The 21,489-nt window shown below is 38.0% G+C and overlaps 1 protein-coding gene across 1 annotated transcript; it reads right to left on the minus strand.

The window, feature by feature from the left end:
* Nucleotides 1-1,170: 1,170 nt before the first annotated feature.
* tmem160 (transmembrane protein 160) lies at nt 1,171-8,560 on the minus strand. The gene is made up of 4 exons (XM_041812020.1): nt 8,261-8,560; nt 8,030-8,054; nt 3,033-3,125; nt 1,171-2,353 (listed from the first exon to the last, which is right to left on the minus strand). Exons 1-4 carry the CDS (start codon nt 8,483-8,485, stop codon nt 2,031-2,033), a joined length of 666 nt encoding a protein of 221 aa, XP_041667954.1. The 5' UTR covers nt 8,486-8,560; the 3' UTR covers nt 1,171-2,030.
* Between the last annotated feature and the right edge of the window lie 12,929 nt (nt 8,561-21,489).

Raw genomic sequence — 21,489 nt, forward strand, 5'->3', positions numbered from 1 at the left:
AATCCCACATGTCTCTCCCCTACTCAATCATCCTTGTTTATGACTCTATCCACTGTCCCTCAATAAAGACCCCCCCCCCCCAAAAAAAAAAAAAAAAAAAAATTATGGTAAGCCAGCACTAAAGGCCTAGGTGTAAAATGTCTGGCATACCAATGACACAAAAAGGAGAAGTATTAAGGTGATTGCAGAAAGAGAAAACAGTACCTTATACTAGAAGTGCTCCCACGACTTGCCATAGCTAACATTGTTCTAATTTTTTAGACTTATCCTTTCAATGTAAATAAAATCTATTTGTGAATCCTGAAAGGGAAAACGGGTCAGCATTTTTAAGTAGTACAGATCTAAATAAGGGTGCATAAATGTTTTTGTCTTCCTCATGGTGTTACATGTCTCGTAAAACTCGCAATTATTAGGTGACATCTGGTTTATGGGCAACACAACAGATCCCAAAATATAGAGCAAAAACATGATACACAAGTTTTGACAGACATATTGTGGCTTTATTTCTGCCTGTACAGCAGGGTGAAATAAAGGTGTTGAACACATGAACAGAAGTAAACAAAGTGAAACCCATTCTCAAGCATTAATCCCATATCTGTTCCATACTAACGCTTAGTATTCATGCACATTAAATAATAGGTGTTGTATGCAATCACCAGACAGTCTGAAATTCACCCTAAGGTAAAAGTGTGATGGTTACACATAGGCATTGTACATGTATACCAACAGAACAGAGAAATGTACAGTGCTTAACAAATTTATTAGACCACCTGTCATATTTGTCTCAAAGACCATCCAGCATCATGAAGTGCTTTAATGCGGACTCTTTCATTTTCAGTGAGCTCTCCACGTTTTACCATTTTGAACAGGAATGAGGGATTTCAAACTGAATTCACCCAAATTTGAGTGGGCTCACTGGGCTTCTCTGAGAAGTCAGAAATTAATCAAGTGTAACATTCAACCACTAAAACTCATTTTTCTGTTCAGGAATTCAAGTAAATAAGTATAATTTGACATATTAGTCAAGAAATAATGACGTGCTTTATTATTTTTTTCAGTTTTCTTGTAAACCAGTAAATTTGAAAATTCATGGATAACAACAATAATTATATTTTAGCATTAAAATTATCATTTGGGTTAAAGAGCTTCTACATGTTGGTGTATTAACCATTGCAGAAGCATAAAAAATGATTTTGGTAATTACCAATGCTGTTAATTTAGGGCAGCTTTGGCATAAACCTTACTTTGGTTAGGGTTAGGGTGGTCTGATAAGTTTGTTAAGCACTGTATATAACCACAGAGACAGCTGTGAAAAATACTAATCTTTTCCAAAAGTCAAGTTGAGATATTGGGAAAAAAACTCAGAGAAGTGCTGTTTCCCTTACAAAACAAAGTGTTAAAAACAAGTTCAAAGGGTCACCTCTGTAAAAATAGACTGTAAGCCCTCATTAAAGACAGCCCTGAACAAAGTGCATCGATCCTCTCTCGATGTCACAGCACGTTGACCAGCTTGTTTGATTTCAAGACTTCAATGAAAACTTCAAGTATTCAATCACATTTATGTGATTTGATAAATTATGTTGAAAAAGATAAGACAAAGAGCAGTTGGCTGATGAAAGCTGATGAATTAACTCAAAGAAAAAGAACTACTACAAAACACTTGTTCTCTTTGCAGTCTCTTTGTCTGTGATTGTGAGGATGTAAAACATGAAACTCTGACAGACTGATGAGGAAAGTGAAGCGGCTTTGAATAAATTTGATAATACCAATTTTTACAGAAAAAATAATTTATTCACATGAAGTGAACATAAATTTCACCATTTTCTGACCACTTTCCAAAAGGTTTAAAAATCCCCTTCACATAATCTTTACATAACTATAACAAAGGATAATAGGTCTATATCTTCATACTCACACGGCCTACATATGGACATGCAAGCTGCTCATACTCACACACAAACACCCACACAAGCACACCAAAGAAGAGTAAACCCTGAAAATAAAGCAGCACAAACTCCTTTCCACTCTCTCTACTTGTTGTTCCCTTTGCCGTCACTGTCCTCAGTGTCATGATGTCTGCTGTCACGGTAACCTCTGCTTTCTCGCCTCTCGCGGCACTCTCGGCACTCTTCCTCATCCTCTCCCTCCTCCTCATCGTGAATGATCTCCACCTCCAGGCGGCCGATGTATAAAGATACTGCGCAGAGCCAGAAGAGGGCGACGCTGCCCACAGCAGCACTCTGAAGCAGCAGTGCAGGCACAGACAGCAGCATCATCCTCCGCAGGGCGAAAAGGCTGCCGATGTACGTGGCACTGCCGAACGATACGCACAGACCTCCCAGGATAAAGAAGGCTGAGGAAACACAAATGAATTTCCTTTTTTTTTCTTTGTGGACATCTGATTTGTTTTCCTATATGTATTTGTATTTGAAATGTGGGTGGATTTGTATGAAAAAGATCAAACTGAATTTCTTTGTTTCACTTCAGATAAATGTTAAATAAATGAAGCTCCACTCATCGATCCTTAAGAGGTGTAATACTAAGGTTAGCACACCTTTATTTTGACATTATTAATGTGAACGTCATGATTTAATTAAGCACCATAGCTACTAAGTTCATGCTATTTTCAAAAATTAATTCTGAATAAAACCCAAAGATTTAATAAAAATTTAACACCAAAGGCAGAATTTGAGCCAAACATGACATTAGTTATAACTCAAGGATGTTTGCTTTTCATGTACTCATGATGATTTCAGTCTGTAGCAGAAGTCCTTGTGCAATTATTTATACTATAGAATCTATTACAGGGTTCTTTCAGAAATTGATTGCAAATAAGATCTGAAGTTTATTGACACATTTGGGTGATGCATCAAAAGAGTGCTCGGCTCTTTTAGAGATTTTCCTTGCTTTCTCTGTTTCAAGGAATCTCAATAACCCTTTGTTACCTTTTTTTAAAATGCAGGCTTGTTGTTACACTATCATAGAGCTGATACTGCAGCATATAATTTTAAAAAGTGTTGGTGGATCTTTACCATATCCTGCTTCTCTTCCTACTTCACTCTGGACGAATGCAATGACACCGATCCCAGTGGCCAGCAGACCGTTCCTGAACCATGAGAGGAATCCTGCGAAGCAGTCAAATGCAGAAATCAACTGTTGGCGCTGAGACCTGAGCAGAGAGCCAGAATCAATCACGCTGTTTACATGCATACACTCAGACGTTATCACAACCACACAATTAAAAGGTTACAAGTAAAAGTGTAGGAGGTAAATGTTAAAATTTTAGACTCTGTCTGTAGCAGTAACCTCACTGAGGAAAACAATAACAATCAAAGCTTTGAAAAGCTAGTCAAGTACATGAACTAAAAAACCTAAATAATATACAATTACACGGTACAAATAGAGTTTTTAGTATTTCACATTAGGACACAGCTCTGACATGCTTATGGAGACAATGCCTCAGTATTTAGAACAACATCTCAGTGGGGAAATTATCACTAAAGCCAAGACTATGATATAGATCTTTATATCTTTGACTCTTATTTTTTTATTTTGATCAGAAGTGTGATTGAAATTGATGAATAAGTGTCAGTTTAAGTAGGGTTGTAACAATACCAGAATACTAGAGCAGTGATTCCCAACCATTTTTCCTTAGCCCATAAGCTGAACAGCCTTAGGAGGTAGTTAACTTGACTAGCACACTGTCACCTAAATTATAGTGTAAGTGCTCCCATCCTTTTGTTCAATAAACATTGCAAAAAGTGTGCAAAATAAAGCAAACTGTGGAAATTTCCAAGTTTCAGGTTTAGATTGGATTTGGTGAACTGGCTCTCTCTTTCATCATTCTTTCTGCTGCTGCCTTCAGTTTTTAACTCCAGTCTGAGCCACAGTGTCAGCACCCACCACTGAGTCATTTCCTACTCCCACTTCCCAGTAAATACCCCCTTTCTCTCTTCTTTCATGTTTGAGACTTTATCTTTAGTCTAGACCAGGGGTCAGGAACCTTTTTCGTTGAAAGGGCCATTTTTGCCGGAACCCCTTTCCATAAAATCTTTGAAGAGCCGCAAAACACATTTGAACCTTCCAATGAAGGTGACGCAGTCAGTCAGCCTGAGTCTTTGTCTATCGACGAAACTGATTGAGCAAAGGTATATGGCCATCCATTGATATGTTTTATAACAACACTGATAACTTTCCACTTAGTAGTTATTTTACTCTTACTTTGCATTTTAATCACTATTTTCATTTCAATGCATTTATGGATTTAGAACTACAATAGAAACAACTGCACATTTTTTAAATTTTTATCCATAGGTGCCATATCAGCCAGTGATTATTTATTTTTATCCTTAATGACACTGAAATAATCATTATCATTACTTCTTTATTCATCAAAATACACTCCTTACACCTGCTGTCAGACAGAGTTAATGCAGGATAATGTAGTAATCCACTGTTCACCTATGGATGAAACCTGCTCCACTTCATCTCCTCTCTCTATGCTGTCTGTCTGTCTATGTCACATACAGGTTTGCAGTAGGAAAGACTCGTTTGGCCTGATCAATAAACAACAGCATCCATGATCACTGGGTCACAGACTGCATTAAACCATACAGTCAGGAGGACAAACCGGAGCAATCACAATAATCACTCCAAGTATCCATGAGAGTGGACTCAGCCGTTCACAGCTACCTCTCTGTGAGGGACACATCAGCACCGTGGACAGCGCCACATTAACACACGTGACATTTTCAGCTCAAACATCAACAATCTAATCTTTTACAAACTCATACACAACCTTGCATTCATTGAACAGCAAAGATATTGAAATAATCATCAAATGTATCAATCTTCTGAATGAGAATATCGAATTCACAGCAGCACAGTAAAAAATAATAAAACGTGAGCTTACCTGTTTATTTTGCTCAAACAGCCAACTATTGATCCCTTGGCCTCCTTTCTCTCTTTCTTTACCTGACTGACGCTGCTAAGTGTGAACTTGTCTTACTTTTTCATGCTGTTATTAATGTTATCAATGTTCACATTCTCAGCTGACGCTACTTTAGTCAGAAACATATCAAAGTTGATTGTCATTTTCACATACCGACCTTCCCTCTTGCTGCTTAACCAGATTTCAGAAATTTATGACTTAACTTGCTTAATGAGCAAAACATCTGCTTCAGGTATCATTTGTGACAAGACCGCATCCCGACCTGTGTTCCCTAGACAGGAAATCACCAGTATGCACTGCGCCATAAAGGCACGATATGACGCATTTGTAAGTTGATAAAATAGGCCTATTTGTAAAAATAAAGTTAGAAGCGAATGAAAAAGCTACATTTTTTTGGATAAAATACACAAAACTACCTCTTTATAGCATTACAAAAAAATATTCGTCTAATGTCAAAAAAAAAAAAAAGTTTCCTTTATTTCAAATTTGGCACAGCTGCAGAGAGTCACTAGGGAGGGGTAAAAGAGCCTTCCTGAACCCCAGTCTAGACTCACTAAAATGTTAGAGAGACTTCAGTTTAAGGCTGCATCACCTGTTACGGTGCAAAACCTGATAAAATAAATATCATCCAGAAACAAATTTCAGTTAAATAATAATGCAAAAATCAGATCAAACTGCACTACTGCATTTTATTTACTGGCACAGTTGTTCATATATCCTCTTTTGTATTGTGTATTAAGCCTGATCAGCACTTTGGCCAACTGAGGTTGTTTAAAGGATGCTAGATAGATAAATTCTGACTTGATTTGACTACAGTTTTGAATAGCACAACATTTCAAGCACAGATCAATAAACTATCAAACATGTGTCTTCAACTTTAAATACACAGGGAAAATCATCTTATACTACTTAGCACAGAGCAACCACATGTTATTTTGTTACGATTATATTTTATTGTGTTAGACTGATTTTCTAAATTCTTCTATTCCCTTTATGCAGATGATGCTGTTATTTACTGCTGTCATCTACACCTGCACAAGCCTTACAGATCCTCTGCATGCGTTTGAGATTAAAAACATCTACAACTTGTTTTAAATGCAGATAAAACTAAAATGGTGTTCTTTACATCCTCAAAAACAGTAAAAAAAGACAAATGTCCAAGAAATTCTTTCTAAAAACAGTCAAAAAACTGAGTTAGTATCTTGCTAGTATCTTGTTTTCATTCATTAAGTCATTTTGGGAAAGATTCTGGACTACCTTTCCTCTTTTTTAAACTTAAAGGACAGAAGCACAACATCAGTTCATCTGATGTTGTGCCATCCATTTTTCCCTAAGTCCAAACTGAGTTGACAAAGAAAAGTTTGGGGTTTCTAAATCTTTAGCTTGAAACAATCTACAGACTGAACTTACACTACAAAAAATACTGACCCTGAATGTTTTTGAATCCTCAGTAAAAAGTCTTGAATCCAAACTCCCTGGATGCAACAGTTTAAGCTGGTGATTATTTACTGTTGTTCTAATCATTTAATGTGTACTGATGTAGTTGATGTGCTGTAATTACCACTGCTGTTAATTTAGGGCAGCTGTGGCATAAACCTTACTTTGGTTAGGGTTAGAGTGGTCTAATAAATTTGCTAAGCGCTGTATATTTGGGTATTCTGAGTACAGTATGTACTAATCCACAAAATGTGACATAAGCCCCCATGGTTCTTTGTTTTTGGTCAGCCTTTGTCTGAAAACTGACAGTCACTGTGACATCACATTGAGTCATTTTAACAGAACCTGAACTCAGCTAGTATCTCTACCCATAGATCACCTACAGCCACGGAGCACACAGCCATTCTTGTGTTAATAGAAACCACAGAGTGAGTGAGAAGAGAGGTGGCAGAATGTGAGAGAACTAGGGCTAAATGATATTGGAAAAAATAGACACTGCAATAGTTTTTCTGTCTATGATATGTACTGTGATTTTTGAAATTTAAAGAAAATAAAACCAGATAAATGAAGTGCCTTTTATGTACATGTATTAAATTTAAATTGCATTTTACATTTTTCTCTCTCTACTTGTTGTTCCCCTTGCCGTCACTGTCCTCAGTGTCAGTGGATTTATCTCACTGTGCAGCCTCTAACAACTGCTCTGACACAAAGAGGATGAGTAGGAATGAAGGTGTATGGAGCGACTTGTTTCTTCATTAAAGGAGGAACTTATTTACATTAAAAGAGGCAAATACCAGTGCGCAGATGGCTTAGTGGTTTAAGGTGCGACCCATGTACGTGGGCGGCCCGGGTTCGAATCCGTCCTGTGACCCTTTGCTGCATGTCTCTCCCTGCTCTCTTCCCCGTTTCCGACCCTATCCACCATCCTCCTCTATCGAATAAAGGCACAAAATGCCCCCAAAAAAGGGACAAATGCTGGAATAAACTGTTCTAAGAGCTGCAGTTTATAGCTGGTTTATACAGGGTCACAGGCCTTCCTTCTTAATCCATATCACATTTTGACTAAAGTACAGCACAGACATGTCATTTAGATTGCAGGGGTTTGTGTTAAATTGTGGAGAAGTGGTTTGTCATCCTTATTCCTCAAAATATTTTTACCTGAATGCAGCATGTCATATTAATGAACTGTTAAAATTGGTGGCCCCTTCATTTTACATTACTACAGCTGATTTATCATGTATATCATAGTAAATAAGGCTGGATTTCCCATGATAACGACTTCATTTCAGTTTCTCAAGAGATTAATCCATTATTACCAAAAAAAAAAAAAAAAAAAAAACCAAAACAAACAAAAAAAAAAAAAAAAACACTGCTATCTTGGGATCAATAAATCAAAACCTCAACTGGAAATTACAAGTTATCATTGGGAAAAGAAAATCGAAGAAAACGTATAGATAAATGTCCTCTTAGGGCTTCCATCCCCCTCCACCCCCTGATTCACCACACTCAACGTGAGTTTTCTGACACTTTTCTGTTTAGATTTTTCTACTAAAATATTCCAGGATTATTATCAGACATGTAAGGGCTTCTTGGTGGGCTTCAGTCAGAGGTTAATTTTAAGTGTGGATTTATTCAGATTACCTGTCTCGTGGGACTTCCTCAGCATCTGCAAAAAATAGAGAAGAGAACTATTACGGACAGCAACCTTCAACGAATAACTGTATTACATTCGCAGATCTCTGATCCTTCCTCACAGACTATGATGCAGTTTAAGTGGTTATCTTAACAGGATTGAACAAATGAAAGCGAAAGCAGCTATCCTTAAGCTCATTTAACAACATGATCAAAGAACATTTTCCTCTCCAACAGTACCAAAGCATCTGCCTTGTCCAGGTCTGTAAGCTGGTACTGCTGCTGCTCTGGACCCCGGTTCTTCCCCCACGGTCCCTTCTCTCCGACCCTCAGTCGGGACGAGCTGTGCAGCCTCCGGCTCAGCGGAGCTCCGGAGCAGGGAGGCCGGAGAAGCTTCACTGTCCGGGCGACGTAGCAGACTGCCTGCGGTACCTGCCTCCTCATGAACAGAGTCAGGAAAGCCATCACATCGCTGGCACCTGCAGCGGAACACCTCACGAGCTAGTAGCACAACACGACCTGAGCGAGTGCCCTCTGAACTTTCACCTTGTCAACGACTACCCGGAAGTCTCGATTCTGTCAGAAGGTAGGCCTCGCGAGAACAGCGCCCTCTTACGACTAGTGAGAAATGAATGTAAACATTTTGAAAATAGCTTAATTATAAATATCTTTTTTTTGTCCCTAGCAGTTTTTTAAATTTTATTTTTCTTTCCACAGTTGAATGTTCCAACTGACACTGTCGCCCTGAATCAAGTAAAATAACATGCAATTTCACATTGATTCCACAAGGTGACGCCAGAGTGCAAGGCAATATCCAATAAAGTGTTCATTTACTTACATTCAGTGCAATTTTCAGATTGTACATAACATGCATTTAACATTGAAATACATCATTGTAGGCTAAAAATTTTTAATCACGAGCATATAAGGGGTATGTGGAGGGAAAGGCAAGAAAAAATACCAAACAAATAATATATATTGTGATTACAAACCTAAGGAAACTTGAAATGTATTTTACTCTCAGCAGTACGATTTATACACAATATTAATGTTATGTTACTGTAACAGGCACCATGGAAAAAAAAAGAGTTATTAAACAGGCATTGCACAATTGCCACAGATGATTCCCAGCCAAGGCCGTCCATAAGGGGGGATAAATAGGAAAGCCTTCCGGGGCCAACCAAACTTGGGGACCAACCATAGAGGTCAGCAAAAAAAAAAAAAAAAGGTCCATTGTAAAGTTGAGTTTTGATAATAATATTTTATTTCTAATCTAAATCATAACCACTCTTATCAATGCCAGGACATGAAGTAGAAGAAACGGAGAATACTTTGAAAAAGCACTGCATAATTGTGTAAAGGGGCCAAAAACAGGCAGAAAGTGGCAACAAATGGTTAGAAATGGCAAAAAGAAGAAGCAAATATGGGTTGAGAGTAGAAAAAATGGATGAAAAATGCCAAATATGGGTAAAAAGTAGCAAAAAAGTGCGAAAATGAGCTGAATGCAGCATCAAACGTTTAAAATTGGAAAAAGGTGAGAAACAATTGGCAAAAAGAAGTGGAAAAATTGGATTTTATGAGTGAAAATGGTGAGAAAAATGAAAAAAATGAAGTATGGGTAAAAAGTGGCAAAAAGAGGGGAAAATGCTCAAAAAGAAATGGAAAACATGGGCTGTTGAAAAAAAGTGACAAGAGGGCAAAAAACTGTGAGAATATGTTAAAGATGGTAGTAAAAGGCAAAAAGAAGCAAACTATGGCAAAATTGTGTAAAAGTAGAAAAAAGTGGTAAAAATGAGCACAAAGCAACAAAAAAGGGTTAAAAAGTGGCAAAAAAGTGGGGAAAACAGGAAAAAAGAAGTGGAAAAATGTGGTGTAACAAAAAGATGGCAAACAAGGTCGAAAAACAGCAAGAATGGGTTAAAAGTGGCAAAGAATGTGTGAAGTATGGCAAAAACCAGGTGAAAGTGACAAATACAAGTGGCAAAACATTGGCAGAAATGGGCAAAATATGAAAAAGATAGAATACATGTGCCAAATAGAAGTGTCAAAAAAATTGGTGTCAAGTGGCAAAAAGAGGCAAAAATTTGTAAAAAAAAAAAAAAAAAAAAGTGGCCAAATGAAGTAGCAAAAATGGGCAGAAAACATTGTGAAAAAGGGGTTAAACAGTAGGACAAATAAATAATTCCAGCATCAGAACCTTTTGTGGAAATTTTTCTCTGCTGCTGGTGAATAATGAAATAGAGACTTCTGCCGGCCGACAAGGTTTTTATTTCTTTGCAAAGGAAGGTCAATCTGCACACGAGTGGTGATTGTGAAGAAAGACCCAGAGCTTCTGGCAAGATCCACCTTTATAGTGTGGATATCATTTCTCAGGTGACACCTACAGGGGTCTTCAAAGGGCCTTTTGATTCAGTGGTGGGCCCCGGGTTTTACATCTAGTCAGGAACTGGCACAGTCACCTTTGTTACTTCGCATTCTATGCAACAAGGATTTTATAATTGAACAGGAAATGACACAGTCACCTTTGTTACTTCGTGTTTACATGTGCAGTAAAGTCAACACCTTCCTAGCCCTATCTTTTTTCCCATGTCTTGCATTTCCATACATGTCCTGTGAGAGGGTAGACACCCTGGTAAATTCCATAGAAAAGCAACAGTGGGGGGTGTTGGGGAAGGAGATGAGACAAAGAAGCTAAAATTCCATCACAAACCCAATATTGTTTGACACACTTTTAAGCTCCAACATAAAGTAACTGTCAGCCAGGATGCTAGCACCAATGCTACTGATTCAAAACATGTTCACTGATATTTATCAATAAATCAGAACTGGCGTGGGCACATTATCTTGGTTTTTTAGGGGCCCAGCTGTGGGGCGGCCTGCTTCCAGCGGTGGATAAAAAACAAATTTTTGCCACTGGATTGCTTTCAATACTTGATGAATTATCCTTATCATGATTTTGTCTAAATTAAATTTAAAACTACCATTTAGAGGCACTAAGGATTCATCACAGGGCCTGATGCAGCAAACTGGTGCTGGAGAGAGGGGAAGGGCAGCCAGAAGAAAGCTCCCCGCATGTCTGCACACAGGTGTGTTGATCGGCTGCCAAGGGTCAATCTTGACGGTATTTCTGTTGTGCGTGCTTTTTCACACATGGTAATATGCCCGGGTACTGCTGGCAGTTTTTGACCCCTTGGGACATCAACAGCACAACCAGGGGCTTGTGGCAACCCCAGTTCCTGCCTAGACAGTGGCGTAGGCTGTGCTTACCTACCCTTTAGTCCACCCTAAAAGTGTGGATTTTTTTTTTCCCATGCCCCTAGTAATACTCAAAGACACCCAGAGCATGACCTGGGTTGTGTCAGTCTTTCCCTCCCGCTTGATGGTGCCCTCAGGCAGCTTACTTGTTACATATACGCCTTACATCAGCCTCAATTTTTTGGTCCAAACATACCTAAAAGTATTTAAACTGGATAGAAGTCTATGGAATAAGCAAATATGACCGTTTGGATGTCAAAACTTTTTTTCCTTGTTGTTTCTTTGTAAACTTTGTCAAACACGCACACCCATACTCTAATACTGTAAAGTCATGTGTGGATTTGTGTGTGTGTACAAGTGCGTGTTTAGGTGTTTATGAGGGAGAGATGTGTGTCCTCAGTGAGGATGAGTGGACGGCCTCTTCCTGAGGCTCTTTTGTCTTTTAAAGCCCACTGGGACCCAGAGAGAGAGACCACGCCTGTCATACCTGATTGTTTAGTGTGAGGCCCATAAAGAAGTGCATTTATGTGTGCGTGGTGCATGCACAGTGGTGTCTTTTACACAAAGCCAAATCTTTGATGTGATGAGCAGCTGACCCTTCGGTTGCTCTCACGCTACTGTCCACACAACAATGGATGGCTGATGTTTGTATACACACATGTTTACACTAACATGTATGTATGTAGAGTCATTCTAATTTTTAATTTCTGTTACTCCAAGAATAAAACTATTTCTCCTTATCATTATTCAAGATAGTGTGTGATTTGTATGCTTCTGTTTTCTATATTCACAGTTTTGTTTATCATTGGTGTTAAGACTGCACACAAACACAGAGTCAGTCCTGGACAGCATCCTGGGGAAGCCTGGACCACCCATTTAATCTATGAGTGTGCATATCTATGAGAGATTGAGGTGAATGCTAACTGTAAACGTGTTTCCTAAGCAGCCTTTCCAACAGATTGTTTATCTAAAAAGTAAGCACCTGTTATCATGCACAACCATGGGAGTGTATCCACATGAATCCTAAAAGTCCGAGATAAAAACATGACTAATAGCTAAAACGTCATACTTCATAACACTGATCAGTCCAGTATGTTGACTGCCTTGATATTGAGGGATTAGCAGAATTTACCTCTCTGGTTCAGCACTTAAGAGATGAATAAGTGAACTCAGTCATAAGAAGCAAGCATGACAGAGCAAAGAGATGTCAGACATACCTGGGTGTTGCTTGTCCTAGTAACCCCTTGATGAAGAGACAGATTTTTTATCTCAAAATATGTCAGTGATTTCTCTCTCCTTTGGCTGGATTCTATATTTTTACAGTGACCATATTTGGCAGCAACTGCTGCATCACTAAAGAGTGATGTGTAACAATAAATTAAATAAAAGAACAATATGTGGGCCAATTGTAACACCATTAAAGAGACAGGAAGTATCAAGTAACTAGAGTTTGTTAATGCCTAATTCCAGTTACATAAAGAAAGATGAACACAGTTCAAGAAGCTGATATAAAAATCACATTTCCAATTTGTAATGACCAGTGCTGTATAAAGGATAAAAAAATGTATATTACTGTAGAACACAAGACATCAGGCACCATACAAAAAGATGTGGAATCACATTAATCAGGGGGTTACAAACACAACAATCTGCAACCATTACATCTGTAATCAGATTCCCAAAATTGTTTTTGTCCAGGCATATCATTTTAAAAGAATATTAATTTGAAGTTTGTTACATTACAAAATGCCAACTTTCAGTAATGGAGTAAAATCACTACATATCACATCCAAAGCTGCATTCTCTTGTTGGATACTGTGGGTATGTCTGTTGAATGCACTAAAACAACAGACATACCCACAGTATGTCACACCTCTCTCAAGTGACAAAAACTGTTACTGTCCTGGAAACAGACAACCAATCGATTTCAATTGTTTTCATTGATGAACTTACGGCAGAACAGGCCCCAAAACCCTTCTTCTTACCAAGAGACTTTGGGATAAACTATCTGTAATCATCCCCTTTTTCAATGTCACTTTAGCAGAGGCTTTTGTCCAAAGCAACATACATCTGGGACAGGTGTTCCTCTGCCCAGAATCCCATACTGACTGGGTTTCAAATCCCAAATCTCCTGTAGCAAAGTCAGCAACGTAAACCAAAGAGCTATCCAGACAATTTAAATTCACATCTAAATCTAAATTTAATTTTTTACAACCTCGGAGCAGACAAAGACTCTCACTGTACATACTTCCCAGAGGGGCCTGGATCCTGTGTTAGGGACCAATCCAAAAAAAGGTTTACCTGGCCACTCTAATGGACCTGCCCAGCGCCAAATGTTTGAGTCATGAAAGCCAAAATCTGATTTTGGAGGAAACTAACCCTCCTTTGTATCAGCAGGGTCCAAACCGTTCACTGAGGACCACATATAAAAAAAATAAAAGAATAACTGGACAACTTTCACATACCTCACCTTTTGTGTATTTAAGTTATTAAAACCAATCCAGTAAAGTTAAGATATGCTTAGTAATTGACTATGCTTAAAGAAAAAAGCCTACACCTACAGCTTTCCATAAATGGCTGACAATCATTGTGAAGGATTTCTGAGTGGCAAATCAAATTTCATGGCTGGATCTGCACCTGGATAAGTAGGATGCTTGGAGCAGCAGGGAGGGCCAATACTCTCCACATTCACATCAAAAACAAGTGCAAACTAGCTAACAGGAGTGTTGTTGCTTAAAGATGATAAGCCCATTTTACTTTGTCAATTAGACACTGAGGCAGAGCAGATGCTGCTCATGTTTATATGTGCAGCCATAATCATCCTGCTTTTATTTATCAGGGTATTATGAACAGAGATACAGTCTTTATTTTTGCTGTCAGTATAATTACCATTGTCATGTCTCAATTTAGACATTAAACAACATAAGTTCTTCTTTTCAAAATGTTTGTTTATAGACTCAACAGCACACTTAACTTGGAGGTACACTACAGTAAAAGCAACCCAAAGAAGGCTGAACTGAAATGTGATGGAAAACTTCTTTGCAAACTTAAAACATAATCTAACAGTCACTAATATTTTCCACATGTTTACAGCAACTTTTATGTCCACTCAAATGGTGTTAAGAGGCCAATTTCAGACTTTGCTTCTCTCTATGGCTGAATATCCTTGTGTGACCTGCATTTCACGGCCACTTTCAATGCAGCTTTTACCAACCACGTAAAGCCGATTTAACAGCAAACAAAGCAAGGAGTTTTGGGGTGCAACCACAGCCTCACAAAATATCACGTTTTCATGTGTACAACATAAATATTATTGGTATTATAACCCCTTATGACACCCCAAAAAGGATGAAAACAGACATTTTATTAAAGCTTCATATAAAATCATGTGTAATGCTATTATATGCTGTATAGTATACATTAGTTTTCACATTGTAGTGTACTGTGAAACGATTTAATGCTGCAACATTCCTGCAGACAGAAAATTCCTCTATATCTCTGTGAGCTATTTTAAAGAAGGCTAGCTGCACAGTTGATCCTCATATTCCCCTGCTCACCACTTCTCTAACTCTTCTCTCCCAGTCTTGATTTTCTCCTCCCTTTCATCTTATATCTGCAGTTTTGCCTCGCAAAACCTCTCCTGCTGTCCTTATAGACATACATTGATATTTTACCAAACACAAAGAGGGCTAGAAGGGTGCTGGATTGATTGAAACACTTGAGTCTTTTACTGGCTTACACCCCGACTCTTTGTCTTTCACTCTTCAGTGTTTTCGCATTTTCAGGATCCATCTTTTAAGTTTATTTTTTTAATCATCCGAATCTTTATTTTTGCTTGCAACCTGCTGCATCTTCATAACAAACTAATTAAAAGACTGTTTATGACACCTAACTGCTAAGGCCTGGTCTTTTTTATGGAAGTCATCTGACAAGCATGACAGTAATTTTGCATTTTGGTGCATCCAGCAGACATTTTATTGCATGGTTGTGACAAGACAGAATTTTTAAACTTTGATACAGTGTCTATAAAAAGTATTCACTCCCTTGAATGTTTTGCCCATTTATTGATTTTATATATCAATCATGGTCAAAATAATTTGGCTTTTTGACAAAAAAACAAAAACCAAAAACCAAAAACCATAAAACCTCTTTAATGTAAAGTGGAAATAGATTTCTACAAAGTAATGTCAATCAAATGAAAATATACTATGGTAATTTAAGTGAATGCTTAAGTATTCACACCTTTAAAGTGAATGACCGAATTCAACAGAGGTCCAGCCAACTGGTGCTAGTAGTCTCACAGTTGTTGAAATGGGGATCACCTGAGTGTACTGAATCAGTCTCAAGTGATTGCAGTTTAGAGACACCTGTCCAGTCACTGGTTAATCAGTATTCCTGGCTACCATTACACCATGAAGACAAAAGAACACTCCAAACAACTCTGAGAAAAGGTTACTGAAAAGTATAAGTCAGAGGATGGATACAAAAGTATTTCCAAGGCACTAGACCGCCCATGAAGCTCAGTTAAATCCATTTTCAAGAAATAAAAAGAATATAGCACATGTGTAAATCTGCCTAGATTAGGCCGTTCTCAAACTGAGAGACCATGCAAGAAGGAGACTTGTGATAGAGAACACCAAGACAGCTAGGAGTACTCTGAAGGAGTTACAAGCTTAAGCAGCTGAGATGAGAGAGACTCTATAGATCAACTGTTGCCTGGGTTCTTCACCAGTCAAAGCCTTATGGGTGAGTGGCAAAGAGAAAGCCACTGTTAAAGAAAACTGATTAAATCTTGACAAGAGTTAACCAAAAAACAGGTGGGAGATTTCATGGTCAAGTGGAAAAACGTTCTAGCCAACAGGTCTGATGAGACCAAAATGATGCTTTTTGGCCATCAAATAAGGTGCTATGTTTGGCAGACACCAACTGCACTTCACCACAAACCCCCCATCCCCACGGTGAAGCACAGAGGTGGCAGCATCATGCTGTGGAGATGCTTACCAGAAGCCGGCCTTCGGGGGCTTGTAAAGGTAGAGGGTAAAAGGAATGAGGCAAAATAAAGCTAACAAAGCCCAGTCCTCAATCTGAGAGAGACGTTGTTGATGGACTTGAAAAGGACTGTTCACACCCACTGCTACACTACTACAATTGCACTATAAACTGGTAAACTGATAATTTAATTCACAAATTTGGAGTCAAACTGGTAACATATCCTCGTGTTTTATAGATTGATTCCTTTCCTATGCAGTTGTCCTATGAAACTGGTGTACTTCTTTAAGGTTTGGTGCTTTTTCCACCATTAGTCTTTCAAATTAAAGATATTGTATCATTTTAAAGCATGAACTATCAAAAAGGTGTTTTTAACAGCTTTGTTTCAATCTGAACAGACAGACTCCATACATCTGTGAGGAAAGAACGTGCTTAATATGCATACTTGACACTCTAATAAGCTTGAAATGTTGGTATATTTTCATTCACAAACAAACAAAAGTGTTAAATGTTAAAAGTCATTTTGACCTTTAAACTATGGAAGCCCGTTTCTGCCAGTTAAAAAAAATAGGAAAAGTAAAAAAAAAAAAAAAAAAAAAAAAGTTAAGTCATAATTATGACTTAGTATCTCATAATTATGAAATAGTATCTCATTATTATGACTTAACTTTTTTTTTTTTTAATCTTTCCTATTTTCTTTTTGATTTAACTGGCGGAAACGGGCTTCCATATTAAACACAACAGTCAAAGACAAAGTAAAAGAAAAAAAAAAAAACAAGTCTACCAATAGGCCTCCACTGTGTTAACTCTTTGTTATCCTCTCTGCTTGATTCCTGTGGCGTCAGCAGAGAGGAGGAAAGAGAGAGATAGAGAGGAGGAGGAGAAAGAGATGTGTATACGTGCAGAGCTGCACTGGTCTGTGTTGCACAGTCTGGGGGATTCCAGCCAGCTGCGTTGGGAGCACTGACCTTGGCAAAGAGAACACTGTTTTTCAGTCCCTGGAACAAATAAGTGTTGGATACAAGTGTCAGCAGACAAATGATTTACTGACATTAATTAAAGCAGAGCTGTTACAAGTCAACAATCTGTGTAAATACACATTTTAAAACAACTTAGGGTGTATTTAAATGAACATGAATTGTGTTGTTTTTAATCTAAAGTGTGTTATTATGTCAGATTTCATTAAGTAAAGCATGCTTTGTAAGTTATTTTGAGGTTAAATACACATAATGTTCAAAGCCTACAGGATACAGGATGGGGAACTGTTGGGGTTATTTAATACTGCAGGTGTGTTTCCATGCTTGTTTTTTCCTTTAATTATGGCACAACTTTCCTTCAGATCTCCTTGTACACAGGATTTATTTTCAGGCCATTTGTTTTCTCCCAGTGTCACTCACATTGTTGGAGCCTATAGATCTTACTAATGGTTTGAACATGTGTGAGCTTGCATGCATGAGTTATATCACCACCTATATGCCTGCTGTAATCAAGTCAATGCTGAGTTCTAGGTCAAACACTTAGCACTATACTACTCTAGGCTGTGTAGATTCTCCTCCACATTCAAAGCCAAACAATGAATCATCTTTCTTACTGTGATATCTGACTGCTTTGCTTGGCAGAGTTAAAACTTGGAGGGTGTGTGTTATATCCTGTCGACTTTACTCACCATGTAGGCTGTCTGTCTTGAAAATGAACTCATTCTGACAAATCTTGTTCTTTAAGCTCAATGCCTTTCATTATTTCTGCAGCATTTACTAGGGTCAACATTTGGCCAAGTGGAGAACAAGCTGCTTTATAGTCTCACAAAACTTCCTGGTCAGGACTTGTTTTTCAACAGTAATAAAAAGGTGTTACTGAGCAATATATGACAATAAAGCACACTTCATCCTGCACACATACTTGGTGTGTCAGTCTTAGATGAGATCCAGAGTAGCATTAAGATGAACTTTGTCCTTTATCGCAGCCTTGATTACAGTTGCCTGATGTCATCATGTGCCAGTAACTTGATAGACTGTAAACAGATGAGTTTAGAGGAGCCCCAAGTATTTCATTATTATGTGAAATCTTTGGTTATTTTAGAGTTCTCAGATTATTTATGTTGTTTTCTTTATATAATTATGCCAGTTTGCCCGTTATAAGTTAACTTCTCCAGATCCTCATATGACTAAAATAAAGTTGCTATATGGGCAAAGTTGTGTTGTTACCGAGAGATAACATGATAAATTAATGGAAAGTGAAGCAAAATAAATGTTTAAATAAACGCCCTTACATTTGAGTCATTTTCCAAACTAGCTCTCTACACCATGTTTCAAATTATTATGCAAACTGGATTTTGGTGTCATAAACATTAAATTTTTTGTTTTTCAATGAAACTCATGGATAGTATTGTGTCTCAGGGCTCTTTGGATCACTGAAATCAATCTCAGACACCTGTGATAATTAGTTTTCCAGGTGAGCCCATTAAAGGAAAACTATTAAAGAAGGACATTCCACATTATTAAGCAGGCCACAGGTTTCAAGTAATATGGGAAAGAAAAAGGATCTCTCTGCTGCTGAAAAGCCTCAAATAGTGCAATGCCTTGGATAAAGTATGAAAACATTAGATATTTCACAAAAACTTAAGCGTGATCATCATACTGTGAAGACATTTGTGTCTGATTCAGAGCACAGATAGGTTCGTGTAGATGAAGGCATAATGAGGAAGGTTTCTGACGGACAAATTCATCGGATTAAGAGAGCATCTGCTAAAATGTCATTACAAAGCAGCAAACCAGTATTTGAAGCTGCTGGTGCTTCTGGAGTCCCACCAACCTCAAGGTGTAGGATCCTCCAGAGACTTGCAGTTGTGCATAAACCTACTGTCCGGCCCCCCCTACCCAATGCTCACAAGCAGAAATGGTTGCAGTGGGTAATCACATGAAGACTAATTTTCAAACAGTCTTGTTGACTGATGAGTGCTGTGCAACCCTGGATGGTCCAGATGAAGGAGTAGTGGATGGTTGGTGGATGGCCACCATGTCGCAACAAGGCTGCAATGTCAGCAAGGAGGTGGCGGAGTCATGTTTGGGCAGGAATCATGGGGAAAGAGCTGGCAGGCCCCTTTAGGGTCCCTTTAGGGCCATAGTCCTTGAACAATGATCAACACTTTCAAATGTGTAGCTAAACTATATGCAGTTTGGACCAATACAGACACTTCTAAAGTTTTAAATTTAACTCTATATGAGTTTAATTAACAATTGTAATTTTGCTGTGTATTTTACTTTATCAAATAGCTGTGACTTTACCTGAACAACCTGTTTGGAGATCTCTTCTCTTGCTTATCTTGCCAATATGGAAAGATCATGTTTTACTGTACAACTCCTCAGTAGCCACTCAGTACTCAGTACTTAAACTAAACTTCAAATTAATTACATTTGACTTGCACTTGAGTAGATTTATAGACAGTACTTTCACTTTTACTTAAGCTAATCTTAACAAGAGAAACTGTACTTTTACTTGAGTACATTGTCTTATACTTTTTTCACCTCTGATAACGGATTTACGTTGGCGCTGCATGGTGGAGCAGTGGTTAGTGCTGTCACCTCCCTGTGCAAAGGTTCCTGGTTGGAATCTTGTGTTGACATGGCTTTTCACTGTGGAGATTGCATGTTCACCCTGTACATAAAGACGAAAGCATTAAGGATTACTGCTCAGTATCTGAATGCCCAAAATAGATATTTATATCCCCATTAATGCTAAATTGTTAATCTAAATAAGGTATATATGCCAGCCCTGTGATTGACTGGTCACCAGTCCAGGGTTCACCTTGCCTTTTGTTCAGTTGGGATCAACTCAAGCCCCTGTGACCCTGAACGGGAAAAGGGGTAAAGATAATAGATTGAAAAATTACCTCATTATTTCATAACCCTGTTACACGATTTTTAGTCTTGTTGTATGGGCACTTCTTATGCAGATAATACTGTCTACTTTTCTACAATAGCGCAGGCATGCCTCTTGCCTGGCTGCTCTTCACATCCATGTCTAAGCTGAGTCTGGCTGCACTGGAAGCAACAGATGGATGTGACATGCCAGTATTTTGTCAATACACTCTGCCCCTAATCCCTCAGGGTGACTCTGTAATCCAGCACCCTAACCCAAGGCCTGGCCTTCTAACAGCACATTACCTCACTTCCTCCTGCTACACAAATACATTGGTTCACAATATAGCAACATGTAAATAGGTGAAAGCATCACAGCTTTCAGTAACTTATGTATTAAACTCCATCAGTCCAAATGATAATAAAACAAAACAATACCTGACGCTGTGATTAAAACTATTATTTTGCTATTGCAATCAATTCGACTACTAATAAGTATTGGTAGAAATATCATTAAAAATGTGTGTAACGATTACTATGCCGAAAAGAAACATACAAAAAGAAACAATTAAAGGAAAAAACGTTGTGTATTTGTCCACAAACTGTATATTGCACAGGCTGACTATTGATCAGAAATTAAGTGAGATTATTTCTAAGTCATGTTATTGTCTGCATTTAGCTTATTATTCAGAAGACTTTTGGACCAAATGGTGCAGAAAAAGACAATAGTACAGACTTTTTGGAATCAGCAACATAAACCAGTGAGTACCAGAAAAAAATCTGCACCTTGACAATAAGATGCATTTATGAAAGCAATGAAAGAATATCTAATGTTGTTCAGTGTTACTTAGCATGTTTATTTAACCATATTACTGTGGGCAATTCAAATTCAAGTTTATTACTGACCTGTAACAAGTAATAAGTACAGTAATTTGTGAAGAATATTTGAATATTTAGTATTATTTATTCTAGTATCTTATTTTGAAGACTCATTGTTATGCTTTTAGACCTCCAGTCTAGATAGAAAGTGAACTGTTTTATGGTGAAATGCCCTGTCGAACTCAACATAGTTATTTTGAGGTAACTGTCAAGCTGACTCAATGTGTAAAACATTGTCGTGTCATTACTTATGAGTGGTTATGAAAGAATTAAGTTTTCCCATCATGCTCTAGTGCATAGTGTTTTGATGTGTTTTATGTTTCAAATGTGTTTTGATTTTTCCTGTTTTTCAGTGAATTACTGCCAGGATTCCTTTGTTCATGTTTCTGGGGAATTGTTTTAATCCTTAAACACTTTTGCACCATGAGCGAAGTTGTTACCTGAGTTATACCCATTTCTCACTGGCCGGAACACCCATTTAAACACACT

Source organism: Cheilinus undulatus, linkage group 2, assembly GCF_018320785.1.
Source record: "Cheilinus undulatus linkage group 2, ASM1832078v1, whole genome shotgun sequence".
NCBI classification, from domain to species: Eukaryota; Metazoa; Chordata; class Actinopteri; order Labriformes; family Labridae; genus Cheilinus; species Cheilinus undulatus.

Coding starts and splice junctions, on each gene's coding strand:
- tmem160 (XM_041812020.1), bottom strand. CDS start 8,485: ATGGCTTTCCTGACTCTGTTCATGAGGAGGCAGGTACCGCAGGCAGTC. Junction 3,126..8,029: donor GAGGAAGTCCCACGAGACAG/GTAATCTGAATA, acceptor ACTGCTTCGCAG/GATTCCTCTCATGGTTCAGG. Junction 2,354..3,032: donor AGGAAGAGAAGCAGGATATG/GTAAAGATCCAC, acceptor GTGTTTCCTCAG/CCTTCTTTATCCTGGGAGGT.